This window comes from Ovis aries, chromosome 22, assembly GCF_016772045.2.
Source record: "Ovis aries strain OAR_USU_Benz2616 breed Rambouillet chromosome 22, ARS-UI_Ramb_v3.0, whole genome shotgun sequence".
Taxonomy (NCBI): Eukaryota; Metazoa; Chordata; class Mammalia; order Artiodactyla; family Bovidae; genus Ovis; species Ovis aries.
In genome coordinates, this window is record NC_056075.1 from 21002163 (window position 1) to 21025922 (window position 23760).

General features: G+C 47.4%; 1 protein-coding gene across 2 annotated transcripts in view; it reads right to left on the minus strand.

Moving 5' to 3' along the window:
• Nucleotides 1-16863, minus strand: part of PKD2L1 (polycystin 2 like 1, transient receptor potential cation channel) — a 59662-nt gene extending 42799 nt beyond the window's left edge. The window contains exons 1-5 of one of the 2 annotated variants that reach the window (XM_060405122.1): nt 16762-16863; nt 6626-6757; nt 3861-3961; nt 1241-1520; nt 727-840 (exon numbers count right to left, since the gene is read on the minus strand). In XM_060405122.1, coding sequence (XP_060261105.1) covers nt 727-840; nt 1241-1475 — 349 coding nt within the window. In that variant the 5' untranslated portion in view covers nt 1476-1520; nt 3861-3961; nt 6626-6757; nt 16762-16863. The remainder of the gene's footprint in view (nt 1-726; nt 841-1240; nt 1521-3860; nt 3962-6625; nt 6758-16761) is intronic. The other variant, XM_015103379.4, reaches the window with a different exon arrangement.
• Between the last annotated feature and the right edge of the window lie 6897 nt (nt 16864-23760).

The following is a 23760-nucleotide window of genomic DNA, read 5'->3' on the forward strand; positions in this document are numbered from 1 at the left end:
CACTTGCTTCTCTCAAGGGACAGACCAAACCTTCCCAGCTTATATCCATAGATAGAGCTTCAGATAAGCTTCCCTCCATACCTGTGGCATGGTGCTCTCTCACATGGGAGAATCTTAGCTGCACTGATTACCACACCATTTGCATCTTTAACCCTTTTATTAGGGATGTGAGTTCTAAGGCCTGCCTGAATCTTTTTCTTCCCGCCTCCAAAGAAGTGTGGATCAAACCTAGTCCAAGATAACTATGTGAAGCCCACCAAACTATTTTTTTCTGAACAGAAAAGAGTGTCATCCACTCTTTACAGAAGGTTAAAAACTTCCACCTACTAACAGAGAACAGTGGTTGCTAAGTCAGTATCAAGAACTTGAACTTAAAAAGTGGATTCCCCTAAAAATGAAACAAACAACAACAAAAAAGTGGATTCCCCCTTGTAACTCTTGACAAAGCCACTTGTATGAAGTTTTCCCACAGTCTGCCTTTTTCTCCTGAACTCAGTGACGTGTTCTTTTTAATTAAAAGGCCTGAAGCTGGAAAGGTATAAAATAGAATGTTATTATTGATATAAAGATCCTAGGACACGGTGAATCCAAGGATCCTAGGACCCTCTGCTCACACAAGTAGAGGAAGCTGTCCCCACAGACGCTGCCCACAGAGGTGTGTACACAGTTGCTGTACACACAGGTGCTGATCACACACAGATGTACACAGAGACAGACGTTACTCACAGAGACAGATGTCCACCAGGAACACGACGTATACCAAAAGCTCCCGCAGGGTGGTCTTGACATACAGCTCCCGGTTCTCAGCTGTGTTCTCAGTCAAGGTTGTTCCCCAAAGTCCTAAAGGGAGGAACATTGGAAAGATGTCCAGAATTCCCACAGCAGGGTTCCTTCCAATTATCCCACCAACCAGTCCCTGGAATTTATGTTCGTTTCCACCCCAGCCCCTTTTCCCATCACCTTACCCCAGGTGGGGCAGGCTAGGGTATCATCACATCCATGTCTTCCCTCAAACTAGCTCCCACATACGCTTCTGGGTCCCCAAGAGATGACTGTGCCAGGCTTTCCCTCTGAGAGACCACCACACTAGCCTCTGTACTCTGGGGCATTCAGATCTGACACAGACCGTTCACAAACCCCAAAGATACATCTTCTTCATACTGTATCCCCTTCCCAAAGCCTCAGCTGGTCCCTTCTCCCAACCCCAGTATCTCAGGAGGTGCCTCCCCCCACCAGGCACCTCTGATGCCATGACAGATGCGAAGGCAGCAGCTGGACACCAGGGTCCTGTGTGCCTTTTCCTGGGGTCCATCTTCAGGCTGCTTGGGCTGGGGTTGAGGCAGCACTGCATTGGAGATGGTGCAGATCTGGAGGGTCCCTTGAGGGGAGGGGGGACCGCTGTAGGTGGGGTTGTCCCAGGCTCCGCTCCCCAGCTCTTGAAGCTCCTGTTCCTCGGGGCTTCCCACAGCATTCATGGGGGATGAGGCAGGGGACCTGGCACCTCAGGTACCCACTCTCACCTGGAGAAAGAGAGAACAAAGGCACAGGTTAGCCTAGCCAGCAGAGGGCAAAGGGAAGGGAATGTGAGGACAGCTGGTCTCCTGCAGCCTTCTGTAGGGGAGTCTGTGCCCGCTGCAGGGAGGGAGCAGAGGAGGTGGAGGGTGGGGAATGACGTCAGTGCTGTGTCAGGGGCTCTCTCCCCTCAGCAAGTGCAGGGGACAAGAAGAAAGAGGGTGGGAGGGAGCTGGGAGGCAGGGGTTTGATGGGGGAATAGGAAGTTGTGGAGACTGGGTTTGGAAGGAAGGTGGGGCAAGAGAGCTGAACACTGGGGAGAGCAGGGCTATTTGCAGATGGGGCCTGTGAACGATGCTCCCCAACCTGGTAGAAGAGGTAATGAAAGAGCAATGGGTGGGGCTGGGAGCAGAGGGAGGCCTTGGAACTTCACTGCAGGTCTGAACTCATTTCCACTAAAATGAGTGGAAAGGGCCACCATGGATCACGGTGGGGACCCAGGCCAGGCACAGGGACGGAAAAGTGCTGCCTGCCTCCAGGCCCAGTCAATGGTGTCTGAGGCTCTGTTATGGTCTCCCCTTGAGCTGAGCCCTGGTGGGGTGAAGGGGGGCTCTTCCCCCTCATTCCACCCTCACAGCTGGGGGAAAGGATCATGAGAGGAGGTCCCCCTGTTTTAGGCACTTATGTAACAGGGTCTCTGACCGCAAATGAGGAGGGGGAACGCCTGCAGAGGTCCAGATCACCTGCATCCTTTTTTCTGAGGCCTGACCTCTTAGATGGTCCACACTCTTCCCTGGTGGATCAGAGGTTAAAGTGCCTGCCTGCAATACAGGAGACCCGGATTCAATCCCTGCGTCGGGAAGAACGGCTGGAGAAGGAAATGGCAACCCACTCTAGGATTCTTGCCTGGAGAATCCCATGGACAGAGAAGCCTGGTGGGCTACAGTCCATGGGGTCGCAAAGAGTCGGACACGACTGAGCGACTTCGCTTACTTACTTACTTACTAGCTCACAGCTGAGCTATACTGCCAGAAAGGTCTTTCTGCAGGGTGGAGAGCTGTTTAGGGAAGAGGCTAAGCACTGATTGGGAAGATGACCAGAGAGCAAAGGGCAGGGCTGTGTGACCTGGGACTCCTTAAGGGGAGTGTACATCTGAAGCCAGCTCAGCTGACAAGCTTATCTTAGCCTCTGCTTAATGCTGGACCTAGAACAGTGAGCAGGAGCACAAAATGCAGCAGGAGAAATAGCAAGGCTGATTGGCTTTTCCCCTCCAATCTTAGGTTTCTGAATTAAAACCCTAGCAAAGACTCCCAGCAATACTTGCCTGTGCCTAGCTCCAGCCCCTGAGCAAGTGCCCTGGCTTGCCTACAGGCATGTGCTGTGGCTCAGAACAGGGCTGGCCCTACAGGTGCAGATGCTTACCTCCTCCTTGATGGCTGGAGTAAGGCTGCCCTCTCTCCTGCTCCTGACTCCCTCTCTGGGCTATTCTACTGCTGTTCTGGCCTGAAACCCACCCACCTTTGTGCTCAGTAAAACATCAGCCTGGTGGAAGTGAGCAGTCTTAGGTATCCCCACAAAGAGATCCTGATCCCAGACAACTCAGGGCTGGGCTCAGCTCCTCATGAGTGAGCTCCTCTCATCTACAGCATCTGAGACAGCAGCTGTCCTACCCCCCAGGCCTGCTGCATGGCTCTCCCACCCCAGTCCAGGACACTATGGAGGGAATGAACTCTCCATCTGGACTGTAGCTGACTGGGCTGTAGCAACTCTGTGAGCTCTCCCAGACAGAAGAGTTCCCCTCTTTGCATTTTACTGGTTAATGAGACACATTCCAAGGTGATGGTTTTCTTTGGGAAGACAAAAGATCAGGACTCGGGCCTGTACTGCCCATCTGCTCTAAAACCATCTGACAGTGAAGGAACAAGAGTTTCTACCTCTCACCCACAGGCTTTTCAAACAATTGCAAAAGGACCCTTGGCCTGCAAAACTGAGCTCTGGGACAGAGGCGATGAAAAGGAAGCTAGAGTCCAAAGAAGTGGGGAGAGGAAATGGAGATGGTTTCTGATTCCTTTGGGGTGATTTTATATCCTAAAGGAGGCTTATGATCAGCAGGGGTTTGGATGGACTCAAGGAGGTTCATCACGTGACAGGTCCTAGGCCCCAGGGAGCTTAAGGCCAGGGATATGAGACCTGTCTCGGTCACCTACCTGGCCAACGTGTTTCCCTGCTCAGTCCTGAGCACTCCCCATGGAGGATACTATAACGCCCACAGTGGGCACAGGTTATGCAACAGAGCTTGAGAAATTTTCTCAAAAGGCATTCTGTATTCTTAGGATGCTAAATCTTACTCAAGAAGTTGCAAATGTGGTAATGAAGTGGGATCTCCCGATGATTCAATGACCAGCAGTTCTCCATGCCCTCCAGCTCCATACTGGCACTTGACTTAGCTCTGTTAAAAAAAAGCAACTGATTTCAGGGGAGTCCTGTGGCTCAGACTGCTTCTTATCGGCTCAGCAAAACCCAAGCGGCTTGAACTTGAAACCAAAACTCCCGGGTTTAACTCTTGGCTGAAAAACACACTAATCAGATGGTCCTGGGCAACAATAAGAGTCCCTCTGAGGCTCTGTTTACCTATCTGCAAAGTGTTGATAATAAGGCCTGTCCTGCTAAACGTAAGGATTATTTCAGAACTGAAATAGAAGTCTTTATAATCTGTGCACTACAAAGCACACAACAAATTGAATAATCCTGGCATTACACCCACCCGAGTGCATTCCACTCAGACACAGCAGTTCAGGGTTAAGATAGACACCTTCAGCCAGGACTCTGTTATCATTGCCCCCTGAAGGGCAAGTGGGGTCCAAGAACTCTCTGTGTCCACACCCATTCCACTTCAGCTGACACCAACAGAATGGAATGATAGCATTTCACCTGGAAAGTATTATACAAGTAGTCTTTAAATGAAAGCACCTCTCAGAAGAGTTTTACAACCACATGACAAGCCTTGTGACTCATTCAAACCAAAAGTACCTCTTCATCATGAACCACTCAATGACTTGGTCCCGTTGCTTCAGTGAGATAAAATTTTTGGTCACATGTTCTCCTCATGCAGTCACCAGAAAGAGGGTTACCCCATGCCTTCCACCAGTGCACTGCTTTTCACAGCCTCCCCATCCCAGCCAGCTTCTCCAGGGTTTCCATGATCTGATAGGCCTTGACAAAGAGTTCAGAGACATCAAAGTCTTCAAGATGGAATCTTGTGGTCCATCTCCTTGTAAGTTTTCCTCGGAAGTTCCTCTGAGATAGGACACTTTCCTTACTTTAGAGAAAGGAATTCTAGGGTGATTCACAGTCCAGGTTCTGCACTGTACAGAGGGACTCAACGTTTTTCACCCCGATAGACATAAACAGTAAGAAGCCTTTTATAAGTAACAGTGGCTCACTATGGCAGTGATTCTCAATGGAAGACACTGGAAATCACTCATCTATAAGAAAGAAGCCTGATATAAGAGCTTAACCTTCACTGATACACCACCACAGTCATCTGCCTGGTAAAAATACTGAAATTTGAGTAGCCCAAGTTTTTGACAACAAACAAATATGGTGGATCAAGCAAACCAAGCTGAGTAAGCTAAGCCAAAGGGACTCCTCCCCTGCCTTTTTCCGTGTAACGAACACCACAGCACTACACCAGGGGGCCTCCACAAGCCCCAGCTTCTCCATAATATATTAACGTGAACAAGTCAGTTCTGTTGGAAGGTCCAGGTATATGAAGTCCTGTAGCAGCTGTCCCAGCCCAGACAGCAAGAAAATAACCTCTGTCTTATTTCATCATTCAGAGAGGCTGGACGTGACCCACCTCTTCATTAAAAGGACCCACGTTAGCATTTTCATCCTTTCCTTTTACGTCCCTGATTTCAGAGTCCTTCTGGAATACATTTTGCACCTTCCATCTCTCTAAAAGTAATCCTTGTGAATGAGACCCTCAGCTTCCCTCCCATTTCTAGAGGATCCCCCTGGACATTGATGTCCATCTGTCCATACCTTCTACAGAGGTTTAGACAGATGGAGGAAAGCAATCAAACCAAGGTGGTAAGAGACAGATGACACTATCTCCAAAAACAAGAAAGTTAGGATTTGCCTGTTGGACCAGTGGTTAAGACCCTGCATGCCACGCAGTTCAGCCAAAAAATAAACAAACAAAAAATAAAGAGGTTGTCACTTGACTAAGCCCTGGAAAATGGATCTGAGCGCACATGTCCTGACATAATCCATCAGCAGTTTCCTTTCTAGGCAGAGCTCCTGCTGTGGGAGGCAGTGTTCTTTAGCAGGTGTGTTCGTGGAGTGTTAATCAGGCCACCTGCTGGAGGGGGTGGATTAGGGAAGGAAAGAGCTCCACATGAGTAGGAGACATCAGGCTAGAAAGAAAGAGGAGAGGAGAAAGAAGGGCATGAGAGGGAAAGGAGATGGAGGATAGAGAGGCTCAAGGAAGAGGATGTGAGAGAATGAGGTTCTCCTCAGAGCCACTCACCACATTTCACATAAGGCACTTTGATTGACTGTCCCAAGCCTGTGAAGAGGGGAGACTGGAGCCCCAGGGCAGGTCCCTCAGGGTTCACTCTTCCAGCATCACCTCAGGCTCTCAGGGCAAACATTCACCATACCTCCTTGTCCCTCCCTCTGAAAGCCCCATTAGAGAAGCCACATCTTTTTCCATCCTGAGTTCTCATTCTAATCATAATTCACTCCACAGATGTTTACTGAAATAGCAAAGGAGATCATTAGGGCCACCTGCCTCATGAAATTTACATCCTGTTGAGGAAGATAAACATTAAACAAATATACAAATCATTGATGGTTTATCATTATAAAAAGTACTGCAGGGGAGAAGCAACAGGCGCTTTGTGGCTCTGCAGCAGGAGATCCAGCGTTCTGAGGTCAATGAGGAACGGAATGATGATTTCTCTCTCTCCTCCTGCTCCTTGTCCCTGCAGTACACCACATTTTCTGAGAGGCAGACATGCTTTATTGATAGTACGCACAAGGAAACAGACCAAATTAAAAGATGAAACGAGAAGAAAGTCACAACACTGCGAGAAATAGTGAAACTTACAGCCATCTTTGTCCCTCATGGTCACTGGGATGGGAGCTGAGCTAAGCTTGAATTACTCATGCCTTAGCTTCTTTCCAAAAACAGGGAATCCAACCACTTTTTCACTCCTGAAATTGGTTATCTCTTCAAAAGCTGAAAAAGAGACAGATGAATAAAAGATCTAGAGCAGCTGGTGAAACTACAAATTGATTAAAATTTCCTGAGGTGATGGTTTTAAAGCTATGTACTTATCGCCAAACTCACTACGTGGTACACATTAATACAGCTTTTTGTACGGCAATCACACCTCAATAAAGGTCAATTGTTTTTCAAATATTTTTTTAAAAAACTTTCTGAACAGGAATTCAGAACCAAGAGCTTTCTTTTCTTTTGTTCCACTGGCCCTGTTATCTCAAATCGAGAAATCTACCTTGGTATCTCTATGAGCGTGATTGATAACAGTTATTAAGTTTTTAAAAAGCTGGAAAAGAGGAGGCCCAAATATCCAACAACAGAAAAAAAGATCCAGTAAATTAAGACACATTCACATAATGGATTGTTGTGCAGAAATTAGCAACATTTTTGAGTAACATTTAATGTCGTAAGAAAAAGCTCAGTGTATGTTATGTTAAAACTTCTGGCATATACATGTACAGAATTCAAATTTTCTCTGTATATGCTTAGATAGATGCATCAAAAAAAGGACGAATATTGAAGAATAAAAATATTTAGTAATGGTAGCTCTGGATGGTGTAATTATAGATGCTTATTGTTTTGCTAATTTTTTCTACAATGATTATGAGTACTTTCATATTTGGAAAAAATAATTATTTTTAAAAAGCCAGTTGTCAGTAGTTATGTTCATAAAAATCTGAGGCTTATTTTTATTTCAGACTCAGAGAACCTCTTGGCTGGTTGCCTTCACAACACCTGCTGTCCATATCAGTGAGACATCAGTGTGTTTGTTTCTTGACATGGGAGTCATCATGCAGTAGATTTGCCTCCCACCTGTCTGCTCTAAGCCTAATTGCTACTTCTTTGGAGATTACAGCTGGGGAAGAATATGGGTGAAAGGTATGGCAGGTATGAAAATAGCTACAATGATGAGTAATATAGTAGGAAGTACAGCATCTCACAGAGGAAGGAAGGTGATCAGGTTTGGAATTGGGAAGGTCAAGAAGGGAATTTTGAATGGAATGGCACTGAAATGGATTTTGAAGGATGGATAATATTTTAAGAGGCAGAAATAAGGTATAGTTGGGGCTTCCCTGGTGGCTTAGTGATAAAGAATCTGCCTGCAATGTAGGAGACATGGGTTCCATCTCTGGGTCTGGAAGATGCCCTGGAGAAGGAAATGGCAACCCACTCCAGTATTCTTGCCCGGAGAATCTCATGGACAGAGGAGCCTGGCAGGCTACAGTCCATAGCGTCGCAAAGAGTCGGACACGACTGAAGAGACTGAGCGCAGCACAATAAGGTCTCAGTTCAGTTCAGTTCAGTCGTTCAGTCGTGTCCGACTCTCTGCGACCCCATGAACTGCAGGATGCCAGGCCTCCCTGTCCATCACCAACTCCCGGAGTTCACCCAAACTCATGTCCATCGAGTCGGTGATGCCATCAGCCATCTCATCCTCTGTCGTCCCCTTCTCCTCCTGCCCCCAATCCCTCCCAGCATCAGAGTCTTTTCCAATGAGTCAACTCTTCGCACAAGGTGGCCAAAGTGCTGGAGATTCAGCTTAGGCAACAGAAAGACAAACGGAGCATCTGAACAGAGTAACTATATTAAAGCTATATTTTATGGAAAACAGTCTGACAACAGGATATGTTGGTTTGGGGAGAAACTGGAAGCAAGCAAATCAGTTGGAAAATTACTGTGTTAGTTCAGGGACAGATAATGAAAGTATGAATTTCATTCGGTGAAATAAGATTAGAAAGGAAAGGAAAGATATATGAGAAATCTCTTAGGTGGCATCTGCTGGGATTACAATGCACCTGAAGGGTGTGAGGTACAAGGGAGAGAAATCAGGGGCAGATCTAAGGTCTCAAACCTGGACAATTGGAAGAATGGTGATGCTATTACAAGGTGGGTTGGGAGATGGAGCAAAACAGGAGTGAATTTCAGTAGGAAGGTGATGAATTTGACTTTAAGCATATTTGAGCCTAAAGTGTTAAGATGATGAAATCTGAGAGGCTGTTGAACAATTTGGGCTCAAGTTTAAGAGGGCAATAAAGACTATGGACAGTAATATGGGGATTGTGTGGCTAGAAGTTTATTGGAGCCACAGGAACAGTTAAGATTGCCAAAGGATTAGACTGAATAAAGAAAGAAAAGAACTTGAGTTGGAGGATGGAAGAGGAGCCAAAAGGGAGAAAAAGTCATTAGAGACAGGAGGCGGACCAGAGATTTGCAAGACACAAAAGTCAGAGGAGGAGTGTTTGAAGAAGTAGGCGCTGATGGACGGTATCAAATGGTGCTAGAAGGTCAAGAATTCCGATAAAAGCTTCTGGATGTTTAGACTAGAATCTCTCAGGAGACCTTGAAGAGTGAGGAGGCTAGAGATGCCTGATTTGGAGGAGCAGGGGTATAGAGGTTAAAGTGTGGGTGGCAAGGCAACGAAAGAAGTGGCTCCATTTAACTGCACATGTAAATGTACTAAGTATCTGAGTCCCTGCTGGGTGAGCTGCTTGCACATCTGCTTAGGGATGTCCCGAGAAACTGAAACCAACCATCCTCATCTTCATGTTCTAAAAGCTTCAGTTCATAATATCTGAAACAAACCCAACATTGTAAATCAACTGTCCTCCAAATTAAAATTAAAATTCTTCTATTTTTTCCTTTTAAAAATAAAAATTATTTTAAATAAAATAGAAGTTTCAGTTCATTCCAGCTCCTCTTCCGGTGCTGAATTTTAAAAACAGCTTTATTGAGATATAATTCACAGATCATACAGTTTACCCATTTAAGTATACAAGCTAGTGATTTTTAGTATCTACACAGATGTCCAACCATGGTGCTGACTTTAAAGGATAAACATTTGAATCTGGAATTCAATTCTTATAATTTATGCTGTAAATGAGGGAGCTGCTGCTGCTGCTAAGCCGCTTCAGTCGTGTCCGACTCTGTGCGACCCCACAGACGGCAGTCCACCAGGCTCCCCCGTCCCTGGGATTCTCCAGGCAAGAACACTGGAGTGGGTTGCCATTTCCTTCTCCAACGTATGAAAGTGAAAAGTGAAAGTGAAGTTGCTCAGCCGTGCCCGACTCTCAGCAACCCAGTGGACTACAGCCCACCAGGCTCCTCCATTCTTGGGATTTTCCAGGCAAGAGTACTGGAATGGGTTGCCATTGCCTTCTCCGAAATGAGGGAGAGGGGATCCCAAGGCCCAGAATAGATTCTTCACTCCCTCGCCTTCTTGAGCAGGATCACAGAGCGCAGTGGGAAGGCACAACGGTACTTTGCCGAAAATGTCCACCAGGTGGTAGCAGTACCCTTGTCCAGTTTGAAAGGCTGTGTACTCAGAGGGTCTCCAACCTAGGGACTCTTTCTCTCCTCTGCTCATTCCTGTTACTTATTCTTTTCAGCTTGGTAACTCTGCTAACAGGTCCTAACCCAAAGGGATTTATCATTCTGGAGGCATGGTAGCTTTTTGTGTTAATCTGTGTCCTCTGAGAAGCAGAAGCCAAGAATAAAGCTTGTGAGGGTTTTTAGTGTGGGAAACACTTGCAAGTGAAAATAGGGAGTGAGCCTAGGAATGCTAGGAGAGCTGTCTGACCAGAATGAGTCTGACCTCAAATGAAGAAGAGAGAGGAGGAAAGTTGGTGTGGAGCCGCCTACAGTATAGTTAGTCTCAGAAATGTTGGCCAAGACCTTCAGGGAGCCCAAACAAACCACCAGGAGAATTCTCCCAGGAAGGAGCCTGCCTTAGTATCCCTGCTGCTGCTGCTGCTGCTGCTAAGTCACTTCGTCGTGTCCGACTCTGTGCGATCCCATAGACAGCAGCCCACCAGGCTCCCCCGTCCCTGGGATTCTCCAGGCAAGAACACTGGAGTGGGTTGCCATTTCCTTCTCCAATGCATGAAAGTGAAAAGTGAAAGCGAAGTTGCTCAGTCGTGTCCAACTTCGCGACCCCATGGACTGCAACCCACCAGGCTCCTCCACCCATGGGATTTTCCAGGCAAGAGTACTGGAGTGGGGTGCCATTGCCTTCTCCGAGTATCCCTGCTAAGCTCGATTATTGGCTGGGCTGCTCACCTATAAGTGCCCCAGGTGGAGGCTCTTGGTCAACTATCCCACCAGTAGATGGAAATCTGTAAGGCCTGTTTTCATGGTCTCCACACCTTCCTTTGGAAAAGGAACAGCCTCGGCCCTCAGGTACAAAACGAAGCCAGGCAAAGGCTAACAGAGTTCTGCCAAGAGAACACACTGGTTCTAGCAAACACTCTCTTCCAACAACACAAGAGATGACTCTACACATGGACATTGTCAGATGGTCAATACTGAAATCCGTCTGAATATATTCTTTGCAGCCAAAGATGGAGAAACTATACAGTCAGTAAAAACAAGACCTGGAGCTGACTGTGGCTTAGGTAATGAACTCCTTAATGCAAAATTCAGGCTTAAATTGAAGAAAGTAGGGGAAAAAACTAGATCATTGACCTAAATCAAATTCTTTATGATTATACAGTGGAGGTGATGAATAGATCCAAGGGGATTAGGGGTAGACACACTGCCTGAAGAACTATGGGCAGAGATTCATAACATTGTACAGGAGGGAGTGACCAATACTACCCCCAAGGGAAAAAAATGCAAGAAGGCAAAATGGTTGTCTGAGGAGGCCTTACAAATAGCTAAGAAAAGAAGAGAAGCAAAAGGCAAAGGAGAAAGGGGAAGATATACCCAACTGAATGCAGAGTTCCAGAGAATATCAGGGAGAAATAAGAAAGCCTTAAGTGAACGATGCAAAGAATTATAGTAAAACAATAGAATGGGAAAAACTGGAGATCTCTTCAAGAAAATTAGAGATGCCAAGGGAACATTTCATGCAAAGAGGGACACAATAAAGGACAGAAACGGCAAGAAGAGAACAGAAGCAGACGAGATTAAGAAGAGGTGGTAAGAATACACAGAAGAACTATACAAAAAAAAATATTAATGACCCAGATAACCATGATGGTGTCATCATTCACCTAGAGCCAGACATCCTGGAGTGTGAAGTCAAGTGGGCCTTAGGAAGCATTACTACAAACAAAGCTAGTGGAGGTGATGAAATTCCAGCTGAGCTATGTCAAATCCTAAAAGATGATGCTGTTAAAGTGCTGCACTCAATATGCCAACAAACTTGGAAAACTCAGCAGTGACCACAGAACTGGAAAAGGTCAGTTTTCATTCCAATTCCAAAGAAAGGCAAAGCCAAAGAATGCTCAAACTACAGGGTACTTGCACTCATTTCACATGCTACCAAGGTAATGTTCAAAATACTTCAAGTGAGGTTTCAACAGTATGTGAACTGAGAACTTCGAGATGTACAAGCTGGATTTATAAAAGGCAGAGGAACCAGAGATCAAATTGCCAACATTCATTAAAAAAGCAAGAGAATTCCAGAAAAACATCTTCTTCATTGACTACATGAAAGTCGTTGACGGTGTGGATCACAACAAACTGTAGAAAATTCTTAAAGAAATGGGAATACCAGACCACCTTACCTGTCTCCTAAGAAACCTGTATGCAGGTCAAGAAGCAACAATTAGAACCTGATATTGAACAACAGACTGGTTCCACATTGGCAAAGGAGAACACAAAGTTTGTATGTTGTCACCCTGCTTATTTAAATTCTATGCAGAGTTCAACATGCAAAATGCTGGGCTGGATGAATCCCAAACTGGAATTAAGATTGCCAGGAGAAATATTAACAATCTCAGATATGTAGATGATACCACTCTAATGGCAGAAAGCCAAGGGGAAGTAAAGAGCCTCTTGATGAAGGTATAAAGAGGTGAGTGAAAAAAACTGACTTAAAACTCAACTCTCAAAAAACTAAGATCATGGCATCCAGTCCCATCACTTCGTGGCAAATAGAAGGGGGAAAAGTTGAAATAGTGGCAGATTTTATTTTCTTGGGCTCCAAAATCACTGTAGATGGTGACTGCAATCACAAAATTAAAAGATGCTTGCTTCTTGGAAGAAAAACTATGACCAACCTAGACGGCATATTAAAAAGCAGAGACATCACTTTGCCACCAAAGTCAGTCTAGTCAAAGCTATGGTTCTTCCATTAGTCATGTATGGATGTGAAAGTTGAACCATAAAGAAGGCTGAGTACTGAAGAACTGATGCTTTCCAATTGTGGTGCTTGAGAAGACTCTTGAGAGTCTCTTGGACAGCTAGGAGCTCCAATCAGTCAATCCTAAAGGAAATCAACCCTGAATATTAATTAGAAAGACTGATGTTGAAGGTGAAGCTCCAATATTTTGGCCACCTGATGCAAAGAGCTGACTTATTGGAAAAGACCCCGAATGCTGGGAAAGATTGAAGGCAGGAGGAGAAGGGGACGACAGAGGATGAGATGGTTGGATGGCATCACCGACTCAATGGACATGAGTTTAAGCAAACTCCAGGAGATAGTGAAAGACAGGGAGGCCTGGCGTGCTGCAGTCCATGGGGTCGCAAATTGTCACAACTTAGAGACTGAACAACAGCCGCCAGTAGTCTCCACGAAGGGCCATCTGTGTTCCCCACCTCTGAGGGGGGCAGTTCAATCCCCACTTCACACCTCTTGTGCTGACTTCATGCCCCACTCCCTAGCCCCTCCCCCAGTGAACAGACCCCTCCCATCTGCTGCATGCTGCATCCAGTTCTCCACTTTCCTGGATGAATCCAAGCACTATACCCTCCCAAGAAAGCCCTACCTTTTTGAGGCCCCTGCCTTTGGCACCTTCTTGCTTAAAAGCTCTCGAAAACTGAAGGAGGTGATGGGATTAACTGGGTATTGGCTTCATCTCTGACCCACAGGCCCAGGGGTCAGTCTGGCTTGGCAGGAGATAGGTTGTCAAGCACCAGGGCCCATCCCTTTCCCGGGGTCCTGCTGTCTCAGATGACCCTCCCCTGGCACCAGAGTTGTCAGTATGTTCTGGCCTCTGCCAAGGCCAAGTACATAACAGGGCAGCTATAGCTTTGCCAAGTGGCCCAGAGGGCCAGGTAGCTCTTGGGGGCCAGGAAGAAGTTGGCATTTGCCCACAGAAAGCAGAAGTTTGGGGAGAAGGGTGTTAGGGAAGAAGACTTGTGGGTGCCCAGCATGACAAGGACTTAACCATGTCAGTCGCCTCCGAGGCCTGCCCGGAGTGCCGAGGGCTCACTGTGCTCGGACCTCTGGGCTTTGCTCCTCTCTCCCCTGGCTGGTCCTCAGCTGAAAGACAGGCTTGGCAGGGATGGGCTGAATATAGCTGGTTCTCTGGGCTGCTGCTTGAAAGGAGCACATGGGGAAAGCAAGGATTCTGCAAGAGTGTGTCTGGGCCAGGTGGCATTGCAAATGCAGAGTCCCTTAGGGAAATGGGAGGAAATAACTTGGGAGTTTAAAAGGGAATCCAGGCAACCCCTAGTGTGGGAGCAGCAGAGAATGGCCTGGCAATCTACCCCAATTGCATCATTTACACCTAGGTGACAAAGGGGAAGCTGAGGGCAAGTGTGGGATTTCCCTTTTTCTCTCTTGGGCAGAGAGAGATGGAGAAGAAAGGTGGAGATGGGGAGTGAAATAAAAAGAAGACACCTCCAGGTGATGTGGAAGGTCATGGTGGTGGGGTGGGCTTCCAGACTGTAACCTGCCCAGGGGCCTGGACCTTAGTTCAGGTTGATGGGGGCAATGGGACTAGCAAGACTCCTTTCCACTCCCCACTCAGCGCATTTGTTCCATGCTTGGAATGAACTCCTTGCTAGACGAATCTATGAAGTATCTACCCACCCCTAGCAAAGGGAGCTAATGTTTCCCCACCACATCACCCCCACCCTAATAGCCCCAGACTGGTACTCCTTTCTGAGCCTTGTGAAATAGGCTAAATATATCAACAAATATTAGTAGCTTGTCAAAGCACCCAGGCCAGTGCACAGGAATAGATGCTCAAAAACTTGCTAAATGAGTTTGTCTCCGGCCCATTCTCTCCTCTAACCAATCCTAGGGGCGCTTCGGTCAGGAGCCTCTCCTGAGCCCATCCCCCGCTTCATATGCAACGCTTATGCCCCGCTGCCATTAGATGCCACCCTGCCCAGCTGGCCGTTGTACTTTGTCCTGTTCCCTTTGGAAAGCTGCGAGCTCCCCGGGGGCAGCTTTGGAGCCTGGCTGCGTTCTCCACCAGCTCCCCACCCACCACCACTACCCCTGCACAACAGAACTAACAGTCAGCTGGGCACTGTGAAGGCTCGGTCAACACTCAGTCCTCAGGTGGATACACTGGCTCAGAGGGAGAGGCTGCGGGGGAAGCACTGAGGGAAGCCTGACTTGGGACACAGACAGCTGCCCTCTGGCCCGTGCAGCCCTGCTGTACCCAGCTCAACTGCTGTGTCAGTGCAAAGCGGGGTGACATCAGCTGTGGAAGGGGTTACAATCGGGCAAAGGGAAGGGCAGGGGAGAGCAGGCCAACCGCCTGTGGAGGCTAGAGGCTGGATCAGCTGGGGAGAGGGTGCCTCATGGGGGCTGGGTTCAGGTAGGGGCCTGCAGGGAACAACAAGGAGGGAGGGAGAGATACAAAAGAGAGGGGCTGAGGGCATGGAATGGTTAAGTCCTCTAACCTTCCACCTGTAGGAGAGAGGGAAAATTGATTTGGAATTCTGGAAGACAGTGAGACTCCCCCTTAGCCACTATACGAAGCAAGCGGGGTATACCTCTCTCTGACCACAAAAGCAAGGCTGGGGCAGGCGCTCTCTTCTCCATTCAGCGCAGAACAGAGTCAGGGCAAGAAAGGCTTTCCTTCCAGCTCATGTATTTGTTATTGGAGGCCCTGGGCCTGTCCTTCTTGCTGCCCACCACAGATGAAATGCTCACGTAGGGGATACCTTCCCTGGCTGGGGTAAGAGCCCTGGTGAAAAGTCAGGCCACCACAGAAACTGCCAGCCTGGCCCCAGTCCCATGATCTGTCCCTGGGTGTCACCTCCCCAGGGTGTCAGTGAGATCACCAGCCTGGACCTCATCCTAAGAAGACCTTTGTCCCCAAGTCTCGCATGCCCAGACTGTTAGCCCCTGGTCCCACACTCTTCCCATTAACTGCACCCAGTAGCATTCACTCTGATCTGCAGACATAGGCCCAGTTCCCAGAGATAGGCAGGAATTAGTTGGTAGAGGCGCCAAATCTCCCCCACAACCCCCCACTGGGGACACGAGCTGCATATGGCTGTATGTGCGTACACACAGGCATGCACACTTACACACTGCTGTTCTCGGCCTGACGGGAAAATCTGGGGAAGGAGGGCTGCGGCGAGGTAGATCACAGCTCTGGGGATGGTGTAGACACACAGACACACAGTCAAACAGGGAGCTGGCTGGAAAAGCGCCCCAACCTCTCCTCAACTAGGGTCACACAGCACAAGACCTTGCACCATCTCTCTGGCCTGGGTCCTTGAAGGAGCGTATTTCAGGTCCTAATCAGCAGAGTGTCAGTTTTGAATCTCTCTTCCTCTTCTGGGCCTCTAAACTTGTCAACTGCCCTTCTCCACATCCATCCCTTGGTACCTTGAGACTCAACACTGCCACCTCCTCCAGGAAGTCTCCCCTGATTCTCCCAAGCTGGTCTGGTATGTGCCTCTCCCTGGAGTCCATAGCACCCTGTGCTAAACACCGTCATCCAGAGTTATAAGGATCTCTACTACTACGGTGAGTTGCCCAAGGTCAGGATCTCCTTATGACTTAAGCACTTGCCACTGTGCCTGGAACCATGTGGCACTCCATATTCATTGAATGAAAGAGCTGATATATTTATGGAAGTGCAGGGTCTCCACCCCTTGTTTTACTCAATCTCCCCCAGAAGCCAGTGGGTGCCCAGAATGCAGACCAGCCTGGTCCCCACTCCTCTGGGCAGGAGGAAGGGAGCTCACTGATGCTAGCTCTCCTGGCTGTCTGTGACTCAGCTTGGACCATGAGACAGGAAGGAGCCCGTAGCCCAGGAGGGTCCTACCTCTTGTCTCTGCACAGAGAACAGGCCAGGGACAGCCCCAGGCCAGATGCGGGTGCTGACTTCCAGCCGTTCTCCACATTGCCAGGTCCCACGGAAAATCTTGAGGTCAGGGGGGTGATGACAGTCTGCACAGCTCTGGCCTCTTGCCCTGATGTCACAAGGTCATGGGCAGTATGGAAGGACAGTGACGTGGGGCGGGCTGGATCACACCTTGTCTCAACGTGCTTGTTTGAGCAAGCAGACACTTTAATCTCAGGATCTGAGGGGCTGAAGAGAAGCCTTGGGTACCTGTCAGGCACTGGGGAGGAAATGAGCCTAATTACTATCATCATCGGGTAGGCCGTTAGGTCAAGGAAATGTATTGTCTCTGCCTATGTGTGCGTGCGCTGTCACGTGCGACTCTTTGTGGCCCCATGGACTGCAGCCCACCAGGCTCCTCTGTGCATGGGATTCTCCAGGCAAGAATCCCGGAATGGGTTGCCACTGCATGCCATCTCCTCCTCAGGGGATCTTCCTGACGCAAGGAACCGGTTCTGGAATCTTGTTATTTTCCATATTCTCAAGTGTTGGCTTATTTCCCAAGCGGGGTTATCCACTGTGTCACCCCACTGCCTACTACACAAAGGGAAAGAAAGCTGAAACCTACTATGCTGTGATGTGGCCAGCTACAAAGCAACAGGGAGCCAGTATCCTAACACCCAGGGCTCCCGGGTCTTCAGAACAAGGACGCTGGAGGCTTCGCCCTGGATCCAGAAAGCAGAGAGACACTCATAAACCGACAAAATCACCAGCATGCAACGTACAGCCCCTACATTTCAAAACCTTTCCCCTGGCCATGTGGAGTCCACAGAGGGACTGTCCTGACAATGTGGCAGCTGGTTCTGTAGCCAAGAATGACTCACAGTCATAGGAGGTGAAAAAGGGAGAAGGAAACTTGCCTCACAAGTCTGCTTCTTCCTGAAAGCTTTGGGCTTGGGCCACTCTCCCCACCCCAACACCTGAAGGACTCCCCCTCCAGGAGGATCATGGCCTCCCATGGAAGCCTACTGCCCTCCCACTGGGCTGCTTAGTGTGGGACACCCAAAGCCAAGCTCGGAGAGGCCAGGTCACTGAAGAGAGGCCTTCACACAAGGGGAAGAGCTGATGCCAAGCTGAGAAGCACCTCTATGTCCCAGAAGTATCTCTCTCTCTCCTGATAGCGACCTGCTTGCCTGGGTGGGGTCATGCTCTTTCTTGTCATGTGGGTGGGGAAAATCTTTGCCTTCTCAGCAGTGGGAAGAGGTGGGAAAGTCCTCTGAACTGTCCTCCCTTTTCTTTTTTTTTTTTTTCCTCCCTTTTCTTAAGAATCCCTGTAAGTCAGAGGTCAGGTAAATGCAAGAGCACAATTATGGGGGAGAGTTCAGCTGCCAGCTCCTGAAGGCTAAAATGAAAGAGCAAGGGCACAGAACCTCCTCACCGCTGGTAGAGGTCAAGAAAGGATAGAGGCCAGGTGAAGAGACTCAGCAGTTCTGGTGAGTTCTGCCTGTAGGCTGTCCCTTGCAACTACCTGCAACCTAGAAATGAACCTCACCCAGTAGTGATTGTCTACTTTGTGTCCAGCCCAGGAACCAGGACAGCAAGTCCTGAGTACACATTTGTATCCCAAAGGGGAACCAGAAAAGTCATAGCTAAATGGGAACCCAGTCCAGAAAGAGGCCACAAATATTGAAGCAGTAGGCTATTAGGGCCAGCAAACTGTAATTTAAAAAAAAAAAAAAAGACATGAGTTTGGGCTCCTCTTGAGCACAGATTATGCCCAGAATCTCCAAAGTTTCTGCATTTCATAGAACAATTTGCTCTAAATTCCCTTATTCTTTTTTTCCCCCTCCCCTGCACTTGCTATTAAATATGTCTGTTAATTGTCTCTCCCATCAGAATGTAAACTCCATGAAGGCAAGAATGGGGACACTTTATCATCAGTGTTCCCAACTCCTAGAACAATCCCTCCTGTAGAGTAGGGGTTCAATGAATATTTTATTGCCTTCTCACAGTACACATTAGTTTTTCCTCTTGCTAGATTTCATAAAAAGGAAATCAGTCACTATGTTACTTTTGGTGCCTAGCTTTTGGTGAGCACATTTTTTTTAAAGAATCATCCATATTGTTGCACATGTTTATAGTTCATTCTTTCCATACATTGTTCATCCATTCTCCTCTTGGAGCAACTTTGGGGATGTTTCCCATTTGAGGCTATAATGTATGAAGTTATAATGAATTTTCTTGTACAAGTCTTTTTGTGGACATATGTTTTCATTTCACTTGAGGACAGTTCCAGCAGTGGAATTGCCGGATCTTTGGATGGGAGTATTCAGCACTTTAAGAAACTGCCAAACTGTTTTCAAAGTAGTTGTACTGTTTCATGCTTCCACCAACAACGTTTGAGGGCTTCAGAGATTTCACATGGCCACCAACATTTAGTGTGTTCTCAGCCCTTATAGGGATTCCCTGGTTGCTCAGTGGTAAAGAATCCGCCTGCCAAAGCGGGGGACAAGGGTTTGATCCCTGGGTCTGGAAGATCCTGTGGAGAAGGAAATGACAACTCACTCCAGTATTCTTGCTTGGAAAATCCCATGGACAGAGGAGCCTGGTGGGCTGCACTCCATGGATCGCAAGGAGTCAGACTCAGCTTAGTTACCAAATGACAACAACAACAAATTTACTTTATTGTTTATTTACAATAAATTTCTTTATTATGTTTATTTACAACAACATAAATTACTTTATGTTTCTACAGATCTCGCTATTCTGGACAGTTCATATAAGTGGTATCATACATATGTGGTTCTTTGTTGAGTGGTTTGAGTGTTTGAGCATATTTTCAAGGTTCATTTATATCATGGTATGTACAAGTACTTCATTCTTTTTTTAAAAAATGCTGAATAATATTCCTCTGCAAAACATTCTGCCTCTTATTTATCCATTAGTCAGTCAATGGGTGTTTAGGCTGTCTCCATTTTTTTTTTTTTTGGCTGTTATGAATATCTGTATAGACGTTTATCTGTGCACATATATTTTTATTTCTCTTGGGGATATACTTGGGAGTGAAATTCTGGACCATATGGTAACTCCATGCTTAATCTTTTGAGGAGCTACTAAACTGTTTTTCAAAAGTGGGTGCACCATTTTCCATTACCAATAGCAAGGCTTCAATGTATCCATATCCTCACCACTTTTAAATATAGGCATCCTAATGGGCATCAAGTATCTCATCGCGGTTTTGACATGCATTTTGCTAGTGGCTAACAATGCTGAGCATCTTTTCCTATGCCTATAGGTCATTTGCAAGTCTTCTTTGGAGCAGTACCTATTTTTAATTGGGTTTTTATTACCGAGTTGTAAGAGTTACTAGTACATTCTAGATATGAATTCCTTTTCTGATAGACAATGTGCAAACATTTTCTCCCATTCTGGGGTTGTCATTTCACTTTCTGGATAATAACCCCTGAAGCATAAAAGGTTTAATTTTGATGAAGTTCCATTTATCTATTTTTTTCCTTTGTTGCCTATGCTTTAGGTGTCATATCTAAGACTAGTGCTGTTCAGCAATTTTTTATGTGCTTATTGTGTGCTTTTGTGAAATGTATGTTTAAATCTTATGTCATTTTTCTGAGTTATCTTTTATGTGCTGTGATATATGTTCTCATTCACTGTCTTATCTATTTGTTTTCTTAATAATTCCTTTTGGTATCAGAAAATGTCAACTTTCTTGAGTCTAATTTATCCATTTCCCCACCCCATGGTTCTTGCTTTTTAGTATCCTGTCCAAACAACCTTTGCCTACCTCCAGTTTACAAAGATCTTTTCCTCTGTTCTATATAGAAACTTTATAGTTGTAGGTTTACATTTAGCTGTCAAATTAATTTTTGTGTGTGTGGAATGAGCTAGAGGTTGAGGTTCATTTAACCTACATGCTTATCCAGTTGTCCCAGCAATACTTGTTAAAAGAGACTTTCCTTCTCACATTGTACTCACCTGGGACCACTGTAAAAAGTCAGTTAACATGCGTTGGTGAATTTCTAAAAATTCTAATTTGTTTCATTGACCTATTTGTCTCTATTTTCCTAATACCACACTCTCTTGAATACTCTAGGCTTATGGTAAGTCCTAATTAAAATATTTTTACTCCTTTGACTTTGTTCTTTTTCTCCAAGATAATTTTTGGCTACTCTAGATCCTCTGCATTTCCACTTAAATTTTAGAGTCAGCTTGTCTATTTCCTCAAAGAAATCTGTTGTATTTTTATAGGGATTAAATTAATCCACAGATCAACATCAGTCCAGAAACTGCCACGGTACCCCCTTTTCACAAAGCAAGATTTATAGGCCCAATCTTCATCTCCCAAGCATATTTTGTGCTTTCCTATTATGCACTAAAACATCTATCATCTTAATCAATGTATACATGCAATTGAATACAAATATTGATCATATACTTACTTATAACTTCTAATTTGCCACTGACCTAATACTTCTTGATATCAAAGTTCATGCTGGGATTTCCCTGCCAGTACAGTGGTTAAGACTGCACTTCCAATGTATGGGGCACACGTCTGATCCCTGGTCAGGGCGCTAAGGTCCCTCATGACTGGAAAAAAAAAAATTAAAGCTCATGCTTTCCTCATAATATTACTCCTACCACATAGCCACATTTCATGGGTTGTGGCAAGCTACTGAGAGTTTTAAAGTAGTGGGTGACACATTCATAGCCGTGTGATATGCCCCAGATGAACTTCAGGGAGGAAGCCCAAGCTAGGGAACCATTCACCTTTCTACTATAGTTATCAACAGTGAGACGGGCTCTGGCCATTCCTCTCCTCCCCAAAACTCTCTCCTTATCCAGACCTTCCATAAACTCCCAGAGATTCCCCCGCAGGGTAGCATCTTGTCTTTAGAGAGGAATAAAACATCCCTGATTCTCCATTTATTTGGCAGGCCCCCTTTCCTTTCTCTTGCAGAAAATGAATGACCTAGCACCTAGCTTACATAGTAATGGCAGTATTAAGTGATACCAGCAGTCATACCTACCCGAGTCTAAGTGAGGAGGAGGGTAGTTTCCAGAGAACTCTGATGTTTCAGGCTGGTTCCCTGAAGAAGTCCAGGGTCTGGAGGAAATAGGCTCAGACATACCTAGTCAGTTAAAGGGAAAGAAATTTGGTCTCAATGGTAGAGCTACTTTTGGCCACAATTGAGGGTACACCCTCAAAGCAACCCTGACTCTTGAAGAATAGCCCTATAGATGGCAGAGGAATTAAGCCAATTAGACATTGCAGGAGAGCCTGGGGAGGAGCAACACCTGCCCAGACTTCTCTCCCACATACATGCTGAGGGCTTCTGAGCTGTGATGAGACAGCTGTCTGTATCTAAAAACATCTAGTCTCATTCAAAACTTTTGCACTGGACAGTGAGTCAGGACTGGAATGGAGGTAGATGTTGACCGGCGGCTGGCCAGACCCCAAGACCTGTGGCCTACTAGGGAGCTCCTTAATCATCCTCCCAGGCAATCCCAGGTGCCTCTCTTCCTGAAGCTAGTTGCTGGCACAAAACTACTCACTTTCTTCTCTTCCCAAAGGGATGACAGGGGAAGACAGGGGTGTGGAGCCCGGTAGAGTGCCCAGCCTGCCTGATTCCCAGCTTATCCCCATGGTAAGGCTCCCACAGCCACCAGAAAAGGCAAGACTGTGAGCCACAACAGTGAAGTCAGAACATCTCAGGGACCAGGGATTCTGAACAGGGATTAAGACCTGGGCTCCATCATTACATTTCTGGACTCAGCTACTAGCTCCATCATTGATTGGCTGCTGTGACCATAAAGCAAGTTATTTAATTTCTCCATAGCTCACTTCTCTCATCTTTTAAAAGGGAATGACTAACTACCCACCTCGCAGGGCCACAAGTATCACATGAAATGATTCTTGCGGATTGGCTTGCAATACCTTTTGGCTCCTCTTGCTGCACTTACAAGTACTTTCTCCTGTTTCTGAGTGAAAGCACATCCGTACTTTCTCCACGAAATGGCCTATCCCAAAGAAGGCAATTCCAAAACAACGACGCGACATTCTAATCTCCAAAACATCCCGCACACTTTCTGTTGGCGTGGGCACAGGGATAGCACAGCTCACTGGTGCCTGGCGGTGAACATTTCCTATCGGCGTGCCCATTGGCTGAACCTCTTGCGCGCGTGCAGATCTACACATCAGTGCATCTACTGTGTGTGCGCGGCCGCCCGCCCGCCTGCCCGCCGGCCTGCCCGCCCGCGGGGAGACCCGCAAGCCTGTTCAGCAGTCCCGGGTTAGCGCTGCGCCGCTGGTGGGCGGGGCGGGGCCATTGTTCCGCCGCAGGCCGAACCGCCCGCCGCCCCCTACCCCGCATCCCCGGCGCGCTCCGCACAGAGGGAGGCGGGGCTTCGCCGCGCTCGCGGCCCCGGACCCGGGTTTGAGGACACGTCTCCCCGCCTACGCGTCTAGACGAGCGGGAAGGCTGGGGTGGAGTTGTGCGCAGTGGTCGCCCGCGTGGTTTCCCCACTCTTTCCCGGGAAACTTCCCCAGTGCCCATCCATTTGCGAATTGCCCGGGGCCAGTCCTGGGCTGGCACGCATCCCCGCGCCATTCCCAGACTGGGTCCTCTCCCTCTTCCCGAGCGCCTCCGAGGCGGCAGGGTGCCCGGCGGAGGCCCAGCGGCCGGTGTAAGAGAAGCCGAGGAGAAAGGGAGGGGAGGGGGAGTGAGGAGCTCGCGGCAGAGGGAACAGCAGATTGCGCCGAGCCAATGGCAACGGCAGGACGAGGTGGCACCAAATTCCCTTCGGCCAATGACGCGCCAGAGTCTACAGAAGCCCATTAGCATTTCCCCAGGGGCAGGGGCAGAGGCAGGGGCTGCGGCGGCCAAACCGCGGTGTGTCTGCAGCATCCAGTTCTCGCTTCTCCTGCCCCCAGCACGCCTCGGAGCTCTGTCTCCTCCCCTCTCC